We start from the raw sequence: 20,605 nt of genomic DNA on the forward strand, positions 1-20,605 counted from the left end.
ACTTCTGACATTAGCAAAAGCAACTTTTTCTTGTAGTCTGTTCTTTTGAAGCAAGATTTGGATACTCAACTAAACAAAATCAGTCTTCTCAAAAGAACACTACATCAAACTTTCTCTGCATGGCTTTCCATCTCCTGCACCTACCCCATTTAATATAACCAACTCCTCCATTGAGTAACCTCTGCGTACTGAGATGATCACCTCTGCACACACACACACACACACACACACACACACACACACACACACACACACACACACACACACGCACACACACACACACGCGCGCGCGTGTGCGCGCGTGCATACACACACACATACACACTGAATTTTTCCATCAGACTGAAAAGAACAGTTTTTCTATGCTTTTTAGTCAAATCAATCACTTTAATTAAGCCACGTTCATGAAAATTACAATCACTGCTACTTTGGCAAACAACCATTGGACTGCTGACAATTAAAATCCTTCTGAAATGTTAAGACGTATCAAGTCAGGAAAATCCACTGACCACAAAAATAAGAAAACAAAACAGGCTCTCCCTTTTTGTGATAAAAGATCTGCTACAGAGGAAAATATATTTTTTTTCTCCAAAGACAAGTCTACCAAACAACTACCCAGTTTTTAACTGAGGCACTTTAATGTTTAATTAATTTCTACTAGCTGAACAAATTGTGCCATAAGGGATCTAATTAGTGTACAGATATTGCTATAAAAATTATATGAAAACAACATGTATTAAACTCTCAGAAACAATATATGTTACATGGTTTGGTCTACTAAACATTTCAGTGAGCATTTTATAAAGATAGAAGGACTGCAGGTCACAAGCAACTCCTTGAAACTGAACATTTAAAGTGTGTGCACTTTGAAGCTTTCTCAAACAGAATGTAATACATAGATCACTGTCTTACCTGATCAGTTAGTCTAGTCACAAACTGACTGTAAATTAAAAAAAAATGTTTAAATACAAAGCAAACACATTTTATAGCAATCAGGTACTATTTTGTGTTTCTTCATTTCTCTGGAGAGAGTGTGTGAGGGGTGTTAAACAAGGGCCTAACAACTTGCTAATGAAGTCATAAATGAACAGCACAAGAACAAAATATTCCTTTTATTCTAGCAATTCAGAATTTACACAAGGACAAGTCCACACCTTTCTTTTTCATAAAGATGATGTGCATTTTATGGCAGTAGGCCTCAATGGCTGAAAATGATGGATTCATTCATTAAGTGTGTATGGTCAATATATGTCATGATGTGCACATTTTTTAAATGTAAGATGAGCATAAATTATATTAAGTTGTATACACACACACACACACACACACACACATATATATATATATATATATATATATATATATATATATATATATATATATAGGTCAACTTTGTAATTTTGAACTCTCAAAACCTCAAACATGAGAATCTAGATGTTTAGAAGTTTGAAGATTTGAAATCTCGAAGCTAAACAACTGAGATCGCCCAACAGTGTGTAATGGTAATTTTACCATTCACTTCACTGTAGTGTAATCTCAGAGTTGGTATATTTAAGTAGCAGGGGGTGTGGGGGACTTGCCTCCCTGCAGAAACATGATGTCTAACATTTTTTTGTTTTAGTTTTTTTTTTTTTTTTTTTGCATTTTGAGATTTCAAAACCTTGAATATCTGAACATCGGGATTCTGATTTTCGAGGTTTTGAATTTTCGAAATTACAAAGTGGACCTAGATATATATATATATATATATATATATATATATATATATATATATATATATATACATATATATACATATATATATATATCTATATATATATATATATATATATATATATATATATATATATGAGAGATAGATAGATATATATAGATATATACACATATACACACACACAAATGTATTTGTTTTTGTTTACCAGGAAAAAAGCACACTAATCAGTGCTTGCCAGACCTGTCATTGAATATAATGCCCTCTTTGGCATGTATCTAACCAGGCACTTGCAATAGTTGGAATGCCAACAAAAATTTCTTACCAGAAGAATTCAGGGTAAGGATACTTTGTCCTACGCTGATCGCCTACAGGCTGCTGGCAGGGGCTGTCTGCCTGGCTTACAGGACTTCTTCAGACTGAGCCCTTGAGGGATCTGTTGTACATGTGCAAAGCAACACCAGGGATTTGAACTGAACTTATGACATAAGGAGAATGTATTGGAGAGACAGATGTGTATCCTAAAGGATCCCTGCTCTATGGAATAGGCTCCCAATCTATGTAAAACAGAGTTCATCACCGACCTCATTCAAACAAAACCTTGACAATTAGATCAATCTGGCCCCCTTGTCCCTTATGGACAAAGGATGTAAGTAAGAAAAGTATTATTATAACTAACACTCCTCCCACACAAATCATTAGCCACCTCCATACTAACATTCCCTCCTGTGAAGGCACCCACGATGCTCAGGATCCAAATGGGTTGAGATGAGCAGCTAGGCTTTTAAGGGTCCTAGAGGCCATTAGCCTGGTAACAACTTATGAACCTATGAAAGTCTGACTGAACAAAGTCCATTTTCACTGGAGGCCCAGGGAGAAAAGTTTCAGCAGAAAAATTTAAGATACTTATGACAAACAAAATTGTTCAAAAATACATTACATAGATAGTTCTTAGGACATCCAGATACAAACAGGTAACTGTTCTGTAGTGACACTATAAAAGATAAAATGGGTATTTATTTTGTGGTGACTTTATATATAATATGAAATTGTATCTATAAAACATTTAGTATGTGAGCAGTTCATGTGCAATATATGTGACAAGCAGACATTAGGTATAAGGAGTGTTACTGTACACATGTGAGGAATATATAGGAGTATATATTGGTTACAATCTTAATATGTTTCTTCAAAAGTATGCTTCTTCATATTTTATGGTTACTTTTGGCCTTTTATTCTCACCAATGACTGCCATTATCTGTAGATTCCTCCTTTGTTTATCCTTTCACTGTAAAGTTCCTTCCTCTCGTAGTCTATTGCATGTTTCCCCTTCATTGCACATTCTTCATCATCATTTTCATACATTTTCCCTTCCTTTTTAAGAGCACTGCATCCTTTTGCACCAGTCAGAATCTTTCCTATGTACATCAGAGTTAAGCATTCAATGGTACCATTATATTATTATTATTATTATTAGTAGTAGTAGTAGTATTATGTCCCTTTTTATGTTATTTTAATATCTTGGTGCTTATTTAATTTAAAGTATTATAGTTCCATAAGTGAATAGTCAAGCAACTGTAATAAATGCAGTCATCATAAACTCACATTATAAATGAGAACCAGGCAAATATGCCAGTTGAGATGGTTCAGGAGAAGTTTACTTTTGTACTTCTAATCTGTTAACTAAAGTTATATATTCATAAATATTAAAGTAACAGTATGTGTGTCAAAAGATAAAAATTTACATGACTTCAGCTTCATGCAACCCAATCCTGCAATAAACATCATAGCCTGCCTATCTGTATGATTTTGTGCATCATACAGAAGCCATAAAAGCCCTCATCAAATCTAACTCTGCCTTCCAGTTGTTTTCACTTGATTTATTGTCTGTCTTTCAGTAGCTCCCATCACCTCTAGTATAACTGTATCAAACACCTTATCACCACCATTAGTTCTCCATACCCTATCACCACCTTTATAACTCCATATCACCACCACTGGTACTCTATAGCCTATCACCACCATTGGTTTTCCATAGCCAATCAGCAACATTGGTCTTCCATAGCTTATCATGACCACTGGTTCACCATAGCCTATCAGCAGAAAATCACTGCCATTGGTTCTCCATAGCCTATAAACATCATTGGTACTCCATAGCTTATCAGCAGCCTGTCACCTTCACTGGATCTCCATAGCCAATCACTAACAGTGGTGCTCCATAGCCTATCACCACCATTGATAGTCCATTAATTCTTCCAGTATGCAAGTTGCTGTCTATATTGACCTGTTATCTATGATCCTTCTTGCCACTTCTTCCACATTTCAGAACTTCACTCTTCATCTAAGCCTTGATCAATGAGGATGCAAACTGATGTTATCCTCTGTACAAACAGCCTGCACAATACAATGGCATGAGCCTGGATTATGAGGTATAAATGAAACTAGTCCTGGATGATGAGCCTTTTACAGATGTGCAATTTTGTTACTATATTAGCAATGAAATGGATAGGAGGTTAAAGGCCTTTTTACATGTAAGCGACTTGCATAAATAGTTTCCCCATGTGATGGATTGTGGGAAATATTGCAGTTGTCTGTGTTTTCAGTATCTTTTCAGACAGCACTCATCAGATGTCATCTGAGAACAAGTCATGTTGTCACAGAGAGCATTTGGAGCAAAGAATCAGTAGGCAGTATAGTCTGTGGTGAAAGAAGTACAAGCAAAGATCATAGCCAAAGCATATTGGGTCTGATCTGAGACTCATATCATCACAGATAAGTGGATCAGGTGTGGATTATTCCAAACACTTTTCTACACTCATAAGTAGTGTGGGAAGGAAGTAAAGCACTTGACAGAACTGTGCATTTACATCCATGACAAGACCTATTGTGTTCATATGGAACATTTAACTACCTGGCGGTACACTGTTTTAGTAGGAAAAAGTGGTACAGGTGCAGCCATATTCCTTTTCACTGAAGAAACAGGACCAGTATTACTTTTTACTCAGCATTTTATGGAAACGTCCATAGTAGATTTCTTTACTTTGATTCTAAGACCAGTATTACTTTTTACTCAGCATTTTATGGAAACGTCCATAGTAGATTTCTTTACTTTGATTCTAAGACTTTTAGTGACATCCTTCCTCGTTTGGTCTGTGAGTCTGAGAACTGAAGCACATATGCGTACTAAGTAAAATAATATGGTGCTAGATCACTAACATCCCACTCATCAAAGTACTGTTTCGTGTTTAGCTTATAAAAATGAATAATGTGTTTTGTGATTGAATTCTCTTCTGAAATTAGTGGACAGTGTTCCAGTGGTAGTAAAGTATGTAAGTATAGTTTACCATATGGTAATAAGTTATTAACAAAATATGATTTTCTATAAACAGAATAAACAGAAACTCTAAAGCAGAGATATGAGGGCTTTGTACCATTTCATCTAATCAAATCCCAGAATGCCAATGAATCGGTGAAGAAGAAAAGGTTTCTAACAACACATGCATGGTCATTTGGTAAGTAAGCAAAAATGATTGATAAAAAGCTGTATTTGAATAATAAAATATAGTCTGTAAAAGTACCTTCAGTTAAAATGACAACAAAAGCACTGAGATATTTGCAGATCCTAAGGCACAAAGGCAGTCTTTTGTGCATGCAGATATAAAAGACTAACAGCATATGTGTCACAGGTCTTTCTTTAAGTGCGACAGCATCATACTTTAAAGTATGCTCATATGAAAATGTGTACAATGACAAAAATGAGATATGCATGTGGAACAAAAAAAGAAACAAGTATACAACCAACATTGAAATATGGAAACAGAAAGCATACAAAGTCAGAGTAGTAGTAGTATCAGGTCATGATTCTACTCTTGAATAAATCGGGGAGCCCTAGAGAAGTGAAGTGATATGGGTAAGATGTCATCATGGTGGTTACCATGTCTTCGCTGAAACTGAGTAAAATGCAATTCAGGAAAACACTTTTGTGTTAAAAATGTATTGTGATACATTTAATTTAAAATGCCACAAAACTGTAAAACTGCTATTTTGAATAAGGTCAGTGTAATGCAACTACCCTGATTCTTCATTGTGTGGGGCTTTTGTATTCAGTCTGACAAGATTTAATAGGAACATATTTCACACTGGCATTGAATACCGCTTCATGAAGTTATACTGGCTTTGAAGACTTTGTAATATTCCTAATCTGTCCTTGATATGGTTCACCTTTGTTTAGCTGTCATTTTATTCACTTTCAGTGTGAGATGTGTTAAATAAAAGCAAACCGATGATTCGTCTTTTTTTAGCTGACATCTATTCATAAAAACATGCATACACATTTTAGATAACAGATAGCAGAGAGTTTTAAAATAAAATCTAACATAAAGCATAGATACATTCCAACCTCATAATTAACTCAGGTTTGGCTTCATTAAATTATATATATATATATATATATATATATATATATATATATATATATAGTTTTTTTTTGTTTTCTGTGTTTGCAGAAGAAGAGATACGAATGCAGCACTTTCTGAAATGAGGAAATAAAAGAGCATAACAAGGCATGCACTGATGGCGCTTTGGAATCATGATTCTACCTGTTGAAGGAATGAAGGAATGCAATGTACTAACAAAATAATTACTCTCATCAAATTAAATTGTCCCTAGTTTGACCTGGCTGTGGTAAGCACATGGGCTGGGATGCCTTCTGTGTGGAGTCTTCATGTACTTCCTGTGGTTGCATGGGTTTCCTCCGTGTGATCTAGTGTCCTGCCACATCCCAAAGACATGCTGTAGGTGGATTGGACACTCTTAATTTACCATAGGTATGAGTGTGTGCATGTGTGTGCCTTCTGTGGAAGGTTGGGTGCTGGGCTGGCAACTCGACACCGTAAAACTCCACTGACAATTGTTCTGCGGACTGATGTTCCATTATGGCAACCCCTAAACAGGAGGAGCCGAAAGGAGATGATGATGGTGATATCAGGTAGATTTTTTGTGACTGTGTTTGTATATTTGGGGGAATGTTTTCCCCTCAGTTCTCATACTAGTCAAACCACTTATTCTAGATATACTGGAAAGGCATAACAGAAAAAAAAATACTTCTTGTGGACTAAAAAAATACTTATTGCAGACTTACGGACAATGCATTTTGTTTGCTAAATGAGAGTGCTTGTGGAATTTGTTTATTTTTGTGTGTTCAATAATGTTTTTAGTTGGAGTCTGTGGTAGAAAAAGATACTTTTTGTACAATGTATCATCTTCAGTCTGTGATTTTTTTCACAGGTATATACATGCGCGCGCGCGCACACACACACACACACACACACACACACACACACACACACACACACACACATATGTACACACACACACACAAACACGCACACACACACACATATGCACATTGGTATATTTACACACACACACAGATATACATATGTCTATCTGTCTATATAGATATATAGCTATAGCTATGAATATAGATATATAACATATATATAATAGATCTACATACTTCTCTCCCTCTCCCTGTTGATTTTCTGTTGACAGTACGTGGATAAGTATCAGGTTGCAATGTCTCTCCCCTTAGACTACTCACCAGGCTAAAAGACCTTTGATAAAATTGGTTAATATTGAGTGGGCTGATACTGCTTGCACTCATTTTACTACCGAATTAATGAGTTTTTTTACTATAATTAATTTACTGGTTCTTACTGGTGGCAGAAGGTTTCTCAGCTAGTCTTTTTGTATTAAAATTTAAATACTCAGTAGCAAGTCCACCTAAACATTATTCTAAAACTGAACTCCGAGCAGTTATAGTTACCCTTGCTCCCAGAGTCATTCATGTTGGTATCATAGAACAGCACTTTAGAAAATCTCTAGTCAGTCTGATTGAGGTTGGTATCTTGAAATAGTGTAAGAATTGTCTCATGCTGTCTGACAATCATCTATTACTCAAAGAACATAAGACAGAGTGTGAGAAATATGCGTGCATAATATCATCAAAGGCAAAAGTCTCACACACATAAACTCAGACACCAAAACTGTTAGCACTGCACCACACATCACACCTCCCCAAAGCCATTACAAAACACAGTCATATGCTGAGGTTCTAAAGACTAACATGCCTAAACCTCAAAGACCTCCAAAATACAACACAAGCACAAAGCACACTCAGCATATTAAACCTACTTCCTCACATAGCACAAGGAGTCCCAAAGTCACAGATGCTGAGCCCATAAAGCAGACTTCGACCCAACCAAACATTCTTGTTATAGGTGACTCCATTGTAAGACAGACAGATGTGCCTCTTACCAGGCTGAGCAAGGAATGAGTGATGTTTATTTGCTTGTCTGGTGCCAGGATTTAACAGATCATACATGCACTCAGGTTCTTGAACAGTAAGTACCGGTATGGCATGTCATTGTTCAAGCCAGTGTGTCAATGGCTTAAGTATACCTTCTGAAGAAAGACATGATGGAGCTCTCACACTATGTATATCCAAGGCAGATATAAGCCTAGCATTGAGCAGCATTCTACCTTCTCTGAGAATGATGCCACGATATGAGGAAAAAATAATTGACTTCAAAAAAATAATAGTCTGAAGGTGCAATATTTATCAGCCTGAGAGGATATAATTTACAGACCACTCTCTGCTTCACTGGGGATGGCCTCTTTCCCCTCTAGGGTTTTAATTATTGGCAAAGACATCGTCCACCTTCATAGTGTCTTTTTTAGGTAATGCCAACCTGATAAACCTACCAACATAATGAAACAAGCAAAGGAAATATGAAAGTGTTACTGCTCAATGCTATGAAGCTAAACAAAAAACTCCATTCCCTATAAGCTGCAATCAGCCTGGAGGACATCAGTCTACCTGTAGTGACTGATCACCCTGGAGGACATCAATTTACCTGTAGTGACTGATCACCCTGGAGGACATCAGTCTACCTGTAGTGACTGATCACCCTGGAGGACATCAATGTATCTGTTATGACTGATCACCCTGGAGGACATCAGTCTACCTGTAGTGACTGATACATGGTCTAAACTAGCAGAGAATAATTTGGCTGTACAGAGCTATAATGTCTTCCACACATTTAGACCAACTACTACTTAGGAGTGGAAAAAAACAAGTGGAGGTGTCTCAGTCTACATCCAGAAGAGATTCACATCAAGGCTAGGAAAACAGCAAGATGCACTAGAGCTTTTTCATGCCCAAGTAACTATCAGAAAAGTCCCGTACCATATATTAGCTCACTATCGAACTCCCTCTGTGACAAAAGAAAGTCACAATGCTTATCTACAAGAACTAGAATCACTCACTATTAAATGCAATACCATTTTCCTAGGTGATATAATTCCAACTGGAAAACCTACAGCACCACTATTGCACAAGTGCAGAGATACCTTGACATTGTCAGTACAAATGCCTTGGAACAATCAGAGTACCGACTACAAGGAATAACATCTGAGATCCTGTCCTCACTAATATGAAAGCATCTGGTACCATCTCTTGTGTATCGTCATTACTTGTTAGGGTGAAATAAAACTAAAACCTGAGATCCCTACCACCTAACCAATCTACCTACTACTAAGGGATACATTGTCAAGCTTCAAATCCCTACCAAAACCAGTTACTCCCACTGAATATACAGAAAGGCACACCACCACAGTACAGAAGCATGTAAAGAGCTGCACAAATGCAGCTGTAAATCATAGGAACAAGCGTAAAGCAAACCCCAGGAACAGACCCACATGGTGGAACCATAACCTCAACAAGCTTTAGAATAAAAGGAGAAGAATTTTGACCAAAGGTATGAAAAGTAATTCCCAGAATGTTCAAGTCAGTGTCGCTAAATTAACAAACAATTCAAGAGCTTAATAAAATCCACCAAAGCCAACCCTGAGGTTAAAATAGCTTCCTAAGCCAAAGACAAGTACAAGACATTTATGTTTGTAACCTCAAAAGCACAATGCAGCAATGCACTGAGCTGATTGTGAATTATGTTACCTGTACTGGGTTTGATGATATAGTGAACCTACTGGCTGATAAATCTATCTCTAACTTTACCCCCCTTCTATCTGTCCCTCAAGATGTACCTGAAACGAGGGGGCGGAGCCTAATGGCTAACTGAGAGCAGCTTGATTTTGAGCTCTTCATACTCATACTAGAAAATACATGAAAAACTAAATATATTTAAAAAATTTGGGGTAAATTTCGAAGATGAAGTAATTTATAACAAAACTACCAATTTTGAAGAAAAAATTCTGAAATTTTCCTGTCAAATACTACAGAGGACATTCCAAACTGTTTGAAGATGAGTAACTCCAAGAATTCACACTCAGACTCTATTATAAAAAAAGAGATGCAACAGATATCTGCTACTTTGCTGGACTTATCACTAAAAATGGACAGATTTACTGAAAATCTAGAAAGTCTTAAAGATAACTGCCAAAAACAAACAAAAGTTTTTAAAGAAATCTTACAACAGCAACAAACAAAAATATCAGACATTGAGACTTCCTTAAGTGATGTTGATGGGAGGTTAAAAGAAAGTGAACTACATACTCAATTTTTGCTACAACAGAACACTTGGTTAATAAATAAAGTTGATGATATAGAGAATAGAGAAAGAAGGACAAACATAAGGATTTTTGGTCTTCCAGAGAAATCCGAAGGTGACGACATTATCTCATTCTTGAACTCTTGGTTTCCTGAAGTTCTCGGACTAAAAGAAGGCTTATCTTATGGGATAGAAAGAGCACACAGAGCTATTGGTAAGCCACTTTCTATTTCTTCTAAATCAGCTCCAAGACCCATAGTAGTTAAATTTTTTTCTTTTATGGATAAAGAGCTTATACTGAGATCTGCATGGAGGAAAAGTCCTGTTATGTATAAACAGTCATTATTAAGATTTGATAATGACTATTCAACAAGAGTTCTGGATATAAGGAAGAAAACATGGCCATTAGTAAAACTTTTAAAACAACATAAAATCAAAGCGCAGCTCTCTTATCCAGCCAAAATAAGAATCCAATGTAACAATGACATGAGAACATTCAATAGCATAGAGGAAGCCACATCTTTCATAAAGAATAATAAAATAATTCCACTACCTGAAGAAATGGACTGGCTAAATTCATCTTCTTTAAAAAGGGCTCCAGGAAAAAATATTTGGTCGGAGGCAAGAGAAAAAAAGAAACAAAAGACTGACAAAAAGAACTCTGATGATACTATTTCTCTCAAAGTATCAACTAAGGTATGATTATAATATATTAAAACTAAACTCTTTAATACACTAGTATAAAGCAGTTCTTTTTTTCTTTTTTCTTTTCTTACTTAATTGTTTAGTTTAATATAATACTTAAATGTTAGTACTAATTAATAACTTATTAAAGCCCTGAAGTATATACTTATTCTCTATTTACTTATTCTCTAAATACTTATTCTCTATTTACTTATTCTCTAAATACTTGAAAACAATAACCAATGAAGTCTACTAGACATTCTTTTTATTTTGTCACTAAGCTTTTAATATAAACTGCCATTTTAATTGGTTTTCTCTTTACAACTACTCAGTTGATAAATTAAGGCACTTTCAATGCCTGAATAAATATTATCATTTTTAGTAATCACATTTATGTTATTTTAAAGTGCACATTCAAAATTCATTGATTTATTTTGATGTAGAGTATTGTGATAAAAATGTTATACAATAGAATCACTCATGAACATTTTAGATGTATTCAGTATATTACTGTATTATTTGAAAGTAAAAAACATCCACAAACCTTCTGCTCAGTTATTTTTAGTTTCCCTATCTAAAAAGTTGTTCACCACTTCATACATAGCACGTGACATATTTAATTGTACATGGATGTAATTTAAGTTACTGGCCAGAAGACAGCGTATAAATGCACACTATTGCAAAGTTTTCCTTTTTAACACTGCTGTCTCTTTTCTATACAAGTGTTTGGTTACTAGAATAGTGTAAAATAATAATTTATTTAAAAGTGCACATTCAAAATTCATTGATTTAATTTGATGTAGAGTATCGTGATAAAAATGTTATACAATAGAATCACTCATGAACATTTTGGATGTATTCAGTATATTACTGTATTATTTGAAAGTAAAAAACATACACAAGCCTTCTGCTCAGTTATTTTTAGTTTCCTTATCTAAAAAGTTGTTCACCACTTCACACATAGCATGTGATATATTTAATTATGCATAGATGTAATTTAAGTTACTGGCCAGAAGATGGCGTGTAAATACACACTATCACAGAGTTTTCTTCTTTAACACTGCTATTTCTTCTCTATACAAGTATTTGGTTACTAGAACAGTGCAAAATAACAATTTATTCAAAAGTGCACATTCAAAATTCATTGATTTAGTTTGATGTAGAGTATTGTGATAAAAATGTTATACAATAGAATCACTCATGAACATTTTAGATGTATTCATTATATTACTGTATTATTTGAAAGTAAAAAAAAAAACAACCACGAGCCTTCTGCTCAGTTATTTTTAGTTTCCTTATCTAAAAGTTGTTCACCGCTTCATACATAGCACAGGATATATTTAACTGTACATAGATGTAATTTAAGTTACTGGCCAGAAGATGGTGTGTAAATACACACTATTGCAGAGTTTTCCTCTCTAACACTGTTGTTTCTTCCATATACAAGTATTTAGTTACCAAAATAGTGCACTATCATTGTCTGAATAAATATTGTTGTTCTTGGTGAATGCTTTTATGTAGCTTAGAGGTACACATTTACAATTTGTTAACTTGAATTAATGTAAAGTATATTAATGAAAATATTATAAAATGGAATTACTTATGAACATTTTGGGAAGCATCTAGAACATTAAATGATTTATTTTATAAAAGTATTATTGATAATACTTTTGGGTCAAAATTATGTGTATATATATTTATTATATTTTTACCTTTTATGATAATTTTTAAAAAATTTTAAAAACTATAGCATTCAGTTATAAAATAAATCATGTTTATTTATGTAGTTTTTTTGCGCTACTCCTTCATATTCGTTTATTATTAGTTTGTGAAGACTGGGATTATAATGGGTACCTTGGCCAGTAGTATGTTTTAGTACATTATTTTATAATATACGAAAATAACTTACAAGTTTTTTACTGATTTGTAATGTAATTTTTGCTTCATAAAAGTCATGGCTCCGGATATTTCATAGTAATCTAGCTTGGTTAATTATTTATTTATTATACTACTCGCATGATTATTACTGCAGCGCTATGCTGATCATGATGCTTGCTGTCACACTGGAAGTTTAATGTTTTCTTAATATTGTTATCATTCCGAACCATACAATGCATTTATATAGTTTTCACTATGATATGCTTTAGATGGTTGCAAACCTAAATATTTTGAGCTACTCTCAAGTTACAATAATGAACTTTATGTATTATTATTCTTGTCTTTATTATTATTATTATTAGTTTTAACTGGAGCATAGCTCGGACATTGAATTGATTTCCGTATATGCGCAGAATGGGATATCTTCAATGTTTAATTAAAATTATCTTGGAATTCCAATGAATTAAGTAATACTTAGTCTTTGCTTTTGAAGTGTTTCTGAAGGATTTTTGACATGTATAGGTCCATTGACTTACAAGTCATATATTGGATTGCACATACTATTTACATCTAAATACACTGACAGAACCTACTGATAAGTCCATGTCAGTCCGAGAATAATTATGATGCTATAGGTTTCATATAAGTCTGAGTGCGGTTTACCTTTCAGGTAATATCAAGAAATGTTTATTTAGAAAAGTTCTTTATGGGATGTTCACATGAACTAATTATTTAAATAGGTTTCCACAACTTTAACATAAGTTGAGGGATGTAGACCTTCAGCTTAATACGCAGCACTCTCCATAATTCACATTGCATCTAGTTTGATAATAAAGCTTAGCTTTATTGGAGAGAATCAGTTAATACAAATGTTTCTGAGAATTGTGTAGATTGCACGATAATTATTTCAATGACAGGTTTTTGCTACGGAACTCTCTAATGTACATCAAAAAATTTTTAAATTACCGTGACGTTTTATTCTTGAACTTGGATATAATCTTATTCTTTGATGTTTCCTTAAAGTTTTAAAATTTCTTTTCAGCCGAAACTTTATAATGGCTACAAGTTTTATGAAAGTGCTTCCTGAAGTGATTGAGTAACCATGGAGAAAGGTTTTATTCATTATGTGTCTATTATGTTTTGTTTTGTCCTTATGATTTTTGAAAGGATAGAGCAATTAATTAATCAGGCAGTGATGCCAATTTAGTGTTGGTTTTAATTGAATTATTTGTTGGCTTGCGCGCCAAAATGCCTTATAAAATAACTGTGATTTTTAGTTTTAAATTACATCTGAAGAAGTGCAGTTAGCTACGCGAAAGCACTTGTGTTTTATGTTCGAATAAAGAAATACCATCTTTGAGATATTCCATCTCCTGTGGTGATTCCGTCTGGATCTGCAATTATTATTTTTTACGTTTTTCCAGAAGGGATCTTTGTTCACCTGCAACAGTTCGTTGGATATTAATAAAAATGATATTACTACCACAAATAAACTATATAGCATTAGCAATCCCTATTTTACCAGATAAAAAAGTTATAAAGACAATACAGAAACTTTTAATGGATTTTCTTTGGTATCCAAAAAAGAATAGAATTGCATTCTCACATCATATTAGACCCTGGGACTTGGGAGGAATTAAATTTCCAGATATAGAAACATATATTAAAGCTTCCATCATTAAACTTATACTAAATTGGGTAAATCCAAATTATTCATCCGCATGGAAAATTTTACATTTAACTTTCTTCTTAAATGAAAACAAAATATTAAAAAATATGGAGTTGGAGAATTATAACAACATATTTTGGCATGTACTATGTCATAGCTTACAAAATAAAACAACAAAGCCCACTAATTTATCATATCTGAATAATATTTATAATCTATTTAGAAAATTTATAATTATAAATCCAGATATAAAATTATGGTTCGATCTCTTAATACCATTTAAAACATCAAAGAATTTTAAAGAAAAAATCCAAGAAAATATACTCATTAATTGGGAATCCAAAAACTTTATTTACTGGTTTCAATGCTTAAATAATCACAGTACTTTAACCACCCAACAAGTAATAAATGAGTTTAGTATATCTGAAATAGACAGAACAGAACTTCAAAAAATACTACAATATGCAAGTAATTTATGTAGAATTATTAATGGTTCAAGCTTTAATACTATACCTAAGTTCATAAAATATATGCAAGAATCGATTTATGGAAATCATAATAAGCTAATTTCTATATCTAAATTATACAAAATTTTAATAGTGTATAAAACCAAAATAGGTCAAAATGTTGTGAACATCTTAACAAAGGACTTGACAATAAATCTATCATCTGAAGGCATAAATGACCTTTTGTTGTCAGTTAAGCTAACATCAAACTTCCAGATATGGAAAATCTTCACATGGAAATTTTTACATAGAGCCTTTTATACACCATATAAAATAGCCAAATTTGACCCTGCCCATAAGCCCACATGCTGGAGATGTACTGTAAACTGTAAGGCAGATTGGATACATATATTTTATGATTGCATTAAAAAATTCTGGGAAGATATTAATAGATTTCTTCAAGCCATTTATAATGATAAATTTGTTCTAACAAAATCTTTAATTTTTTTGAATGTAGATGATTCAGTAACTATGAGTAAAAGTGATCAATATCTTTTATGGGCTACTCTGGCTGTAGCCAGAAAATGTATAACAAGAAAATGGAAATCCACTGTTCCTCCAAGTTATGAAGACTTCATATCTCTATTAAAGGAATCTGCACAGAAAGAAATAAAAGTCAAAGAAGAAAGAATTTTTCCCAGACGTTGGACAGACAATCCTTGGAATAAAATCTTAATACTTATAGACACATTACAAAAGGACAGAATTTCTTCTACATGAAATTGAAATGCCATAAACTAAGATGAACTTATGTGAATATATGCCAGTAAAGGTTATACTAGTTCTATGAGATTATTCCTCTTTATAACCTTATTGGTTAATCCTTTTCATTGGACCACCTGTAAATATTGTACATATTGTTATAGTTATTAACTTTTTTCTTTTATTTTGAATTGTAATTTAAAATTTACTGTATCATAATTTGTCTACAAACAAAAAAAATAAAAAATATTTAGCAAAAAAAAGATGTACCTGAAACAGGATCATCTCCAACTATCACACAAGACCAGGTATTAAAACTATCAAAAGCTAAAAAGAGTGCATTATTACGTCTTGGCAATATACATGGATGCATTTAAAATAGCATGAAGCATGATTTAGCCTCATCCCAAACAACACAGTTCAATCTCAGACTCCATACAGGCTTTATACAAAGCAAATGGAGAGCAGCTATAGTCATTCCTCTGCATAAGGGATGACCTTCCACAGACAGGCAATTATAGATCCATAAGTCTGGTCAACCTCATATGCAAAGCCATGGAAAAACGTATTGTGAATCTAAGCAATCAGGAAATGTGGAACCTCCAGACACTGAACCCATCTCAGTGTGGATTCGTCAAGGGCAAGTCATGCTTACTCAACATGATAGATTTTTTTGAAAAGGTCACCAAAGCAATGGATGAAGGCAAAACAGTACACACTGCACATCTTGACATGGCCAAACCTTTGACACAATTCTCCACACAGGCATGATAAAAAGCTAAATAAACTTGGAATAAACCCCTGTCTCACCCATTGGATTGCCAGCTGGCTCACAGATAAGATGCAGTTAATCAAATAGAGAAATTTACCTCTACAAAGAGACCAGTTGCGAATGAAGTCCAGAAGAGATGTGTGCTGTGACTTTTCCTGTTTGTCTTCTACTTTTCAGAAGTAAAAGCTATACCAAGGGGCTCTGGCGGACTAAGTTTGCTGATGACCTCAAGCTAGGAGCAGTCATTAAACCCCTAAATGACTTAGCCATCATGCAGGAAGGTTTGTCCCAAATAAATAACTAGTTTCAAAATCATGGAATGGAACCACATGCCAGAAAATGCATTATCATATCCTTTGGGAACCCATCTACCCCAGGGAACTACTGCATTGAGAATACACCCCTAAGAGATGACCCTGTTGTTTTTGATTTGTTAACTTATGTGGACAATGATCTAACATTTGACCAACATGTCTATTGTTATAAGAAAGTCCTTCTATTTTTCACAGCTTATAAACAAAGGGATTGTGTCTAGATTTAGGGATGTCATTGGCCCCTCTTATTCATCCATCACTAGACCAGTTATTGAATATAATGCCACCCTTTGCATTTATCTGTCCAGACAAATGCAACAACTGGAATGCTCACAGAGATACCTTACTAAAATGATACAAAGCCTAAACAATACGTCCTACATGAACTGACTCAAAGCCCTGTCACTGTGCTTGTTATCTTACAGACTGCTAAGAGGTGACCTATGTCTGGCATACAAGGTGTCCTCCGACTTATTACTTAAAGATTTACTGCACATCAACAAGTCAAATCGCATTGGAAATAATCACTCTTGGAGTCTATACCTCTTCTGCAACATTAACAGAATGGTTTGGGGGGAACAGGTATATCTCACAGAGTATACCAATGCTGTGGAACAAACTCAACATCCACATAAATCAAAGTTCACCCCTGTTTATACTCAAGCAGAGCTTAAATCTATGGATGGGAAACAGAAAATTTACCCCAAGATTGCCCGCTGTACTATTAATGGACAGAGGCCGCTCCTAAATGCTTTATCCCATACACGGTTCCCCTCAAATTATCTATGGTATGATCCCAGTTATTCTCATTGGGGTAATATATAATTACTGATAATGGGAAGGGTTAATATATAACCAAATAAGAGCAGAAAAAGGGAAATTGGCTATACTTAAAATTGCGTGCAATGGCAGCTAGCCTAGTACGTACCTATGAACCCATAAACCTTCAGGTCAATATATCATGTGATATATATATATATATATATATATATATATATATATATATATATATATATATATCATGTGATATGTCTATGTGCGTGAGCTTGTGTGTGCACGTGTGCATTTTCAGTGATATGGAAAGACAGAAATTTATTGACTATTGCAATGCTTCATAGCACTACGAGACGTCTGTGCGCAATACATCGAAGTATGATGTTATTCTTGAGAAAATAATGTTTTTGAGCATGTATCTACTGCTAATATAGGACAAAGGATTCCAGATTATATACCAGATAGAAAACATTAAAAGGATGTCTATAAAATATCAGATTATTATTTTTAGCTTCAGGGAAGAACATATTATTTTTAGCATCAGAGAAGAACATATTATTTTTAGCATCAGGGAAGAACATATTATTTTTAGCATCAGGGAAGAAAATATTTTAGTGTGCATGTACACTGATTGATTGAGACAGTGGATTATTGACTATGTATTGTGTTCTTCATATCACCGTGAATCATTGAGTTACATCTGGTCATGGCTTTGTTTAGCTGTAAAACATAACAAAAGGATTTTGCTTAGAGGAGAACAAGCCTCCCTGAATACCCCGTTTGTTTATATATATTAATGCCTTAGTAAATGATGACAAAAAACAGTGATAAATACAAACCCTGTGAATGATTGCCAGTCATACCTCATCATATCTTAGTGCAAAAAGTCTGCAAAAAGCCTAAAATAATGGTGAAACAAAGGCCAGAAAATAGAATCCAATTTTAAATATTGCTCTTATAAACCTAGAAAGTTGCTAGAATAATAGGATTTCTGTTAACATGCATTATCTGAAGGATATGACATTTGGAATTCAAATGTATGCCATTATTTAGTGTTGTTAATCCTCAGTGATTTATCAAGAAAACATTAATTTTATGAAGAACAAACTAAAAATATAGGCAAGAATCTGAGCATTCTGTGAAAATCTGGATAGTTAAGAGGTATGTTGCCCCCACTGCAATAGTAACTATGCCAGCAGTTATAATCTGTGAGAAATCATGATCTATGAGGCTGAGCTCTTTCGGATACGATTGATGAGTTGAATTCTCAGCCAGTAGTATGGAAGTTGTTTTATCACTGTGTACTGCAAGACATTTAACTGCATTGTTTTATATTGATGTTTCCTATAAGAAAAATTGCATTTTTTGTGTGCTTGCAGCTGCAAAAGACAGAGAAGACTTTATAATATATAGCACATACAACATAGTCCTGGAAATTGCATGAAGAAGTATTAGATGGACTAAGATGTGAAACATTCAAACAGAGGTGTAACTAAGGTGGAGTGAAGGGGTAAGACACCCTGGGGGCAAAGTCTTTGGGGTTATGGTCACCAAATGCGATGCCAATTGGTCTTCAATGCATTACCATCGTTTAGAAAGCTGGCATTGCATTTGCATTCAGAACAGAACACATTTACTGAGCTTTGCGTGGTTGACACAATTGCATGAGTTGTAACAGCTGCTTCCCTCAACTTGAAGTCGAGGGAGGCACCAAATTGAGACGTGGCACCATGTACCAGGACAGCTAATAATACCTCTGCATCCAGATTGTGATCATTCACAAAGGGGAGAGTTTTATATACATTTATATTATCATTAAAATTGAGAGGCATAGATTTCCAGTTAATACAATGTACAGCTTTACAGCATTACTAATATCAGGAGACATAGACTTCCAGATGATGCAGTGTATAGTTTTAAATCTTCGGTGATACATGAGACATAGATTTCCAGATGATACAATGTACAGTTTTACATTTTCACTGATATCATGGGACACAGATTTCCAAACAATATGTACAGTTTTACGTCTAGTATCATGAGACATACATTTTAATTTAATATGTTGCATGCTTCCAGGTAGTCAGAGGCACTTCTCTGGAAAGCAGCAAACTATGACTTTTCCAGTAAGAAGATACATCTTTTTTTTTTACTTTTACTCACTTGTGAGATAGAGGTTTCCTAATTATATGCCAGGTATCATATTGTAATGGGAAGCATATGGTTTACAAAATATCCAAATTAGATTTTTCCCATTGGGAAGCATCTACATTCATGTCTATACATCTACACCCAGTAGTGAGAATGGTGGAGGGTTAAAGAGCTACAGTATTGGGGTATTACAGGAAAAAGTTCCTATACAAATGCCACTCCAACTGGAAGAGACAGAACAAGACAAAGAAAGAGAGAGTAAGAGTGGAATTAATCTCTCTGGAAAAGTTGGGTAGGACAGGTGAAACCATGGAGACCAAAGCATGAACTGGAGAGATACATATGAAAGGGCCTGAGAAAAAAAAGAGATTACTCCTGAGAGAAAAGGCAAGGAGAAACCTCAGACATAGGCATGACAACCCATGGTGAGTTGGCTTTATGCTGAGTGACCCAGATAATCATAAAAAGCTTAAACTGTAATGTTGAAAGTTTGTTATTTTGATTTGAAGAATGGATTCAGTATAGTTCATTGTAGAATATGGAGAACTGAATCAATGACATATGAATTAAAAGCAATTATTTTAATTTACAAATACAGCCTCACTCTGTTCTTTGAAAAGCAGTGTGCATAAAAAGTGAGGGCTTGCCCTGAGTAAGGTAAATGAGCCAGAAAAGCTGGAGATTTTATGACAAAAATTGTAAAAATGACAAACAACTAAATGTGTATTCTTCCTGAGTTAATAACTTGTTAATATATGATAGAACAGGCCAGGGGGTTCCTGATTATTTATTTATATATTGTATAGCACACAGAACTGAGAGATACTGATTTTGTTAAATGCCAGTGATTTTCTTAGAAGATGTACAGTTGATT

At 34.2% G+C, this 20,605-nt stretch overlaps 1 protein-coding gene across 1 annotated transcript in view; it reads left to right on the plus strand.

The window, feature by feature from the left end:
• Positions 1–20,605, plus strand: part of PRLR (prolactin receptor) — a 2,068,968-nt gene that overhangs the window by 697,762 nt on the left and 1,350,601 nt on the right. The window contains exon 2 of the mRNA XM_044070113.1: positions 5,101–5,223. Coding sequence (XP_043926048.1) covers positions 5,213–5,223 — 11 coding nt within the window. The 5' untranslated portion in view covers positions 5,101–5,212. The remainder of the gene's footprint in view (positions 1–5,100; positions 5,224–20,605) is intronic.

Source organism: Protopterus annectens, chromosome 1.part0 (genome assembly GCF_019279795.1).
Source record: "Protopterus annectens isolate FY-2018-M chromosome 1.part0, PAN1.0, whole genome shotgun sequence".
Classification (NCBI taxonomy): Eukaryota; Metazoa; Chordata; order Ceratodontiformes; family Protopteridae; genus Protopterus; species Protopterus annectens.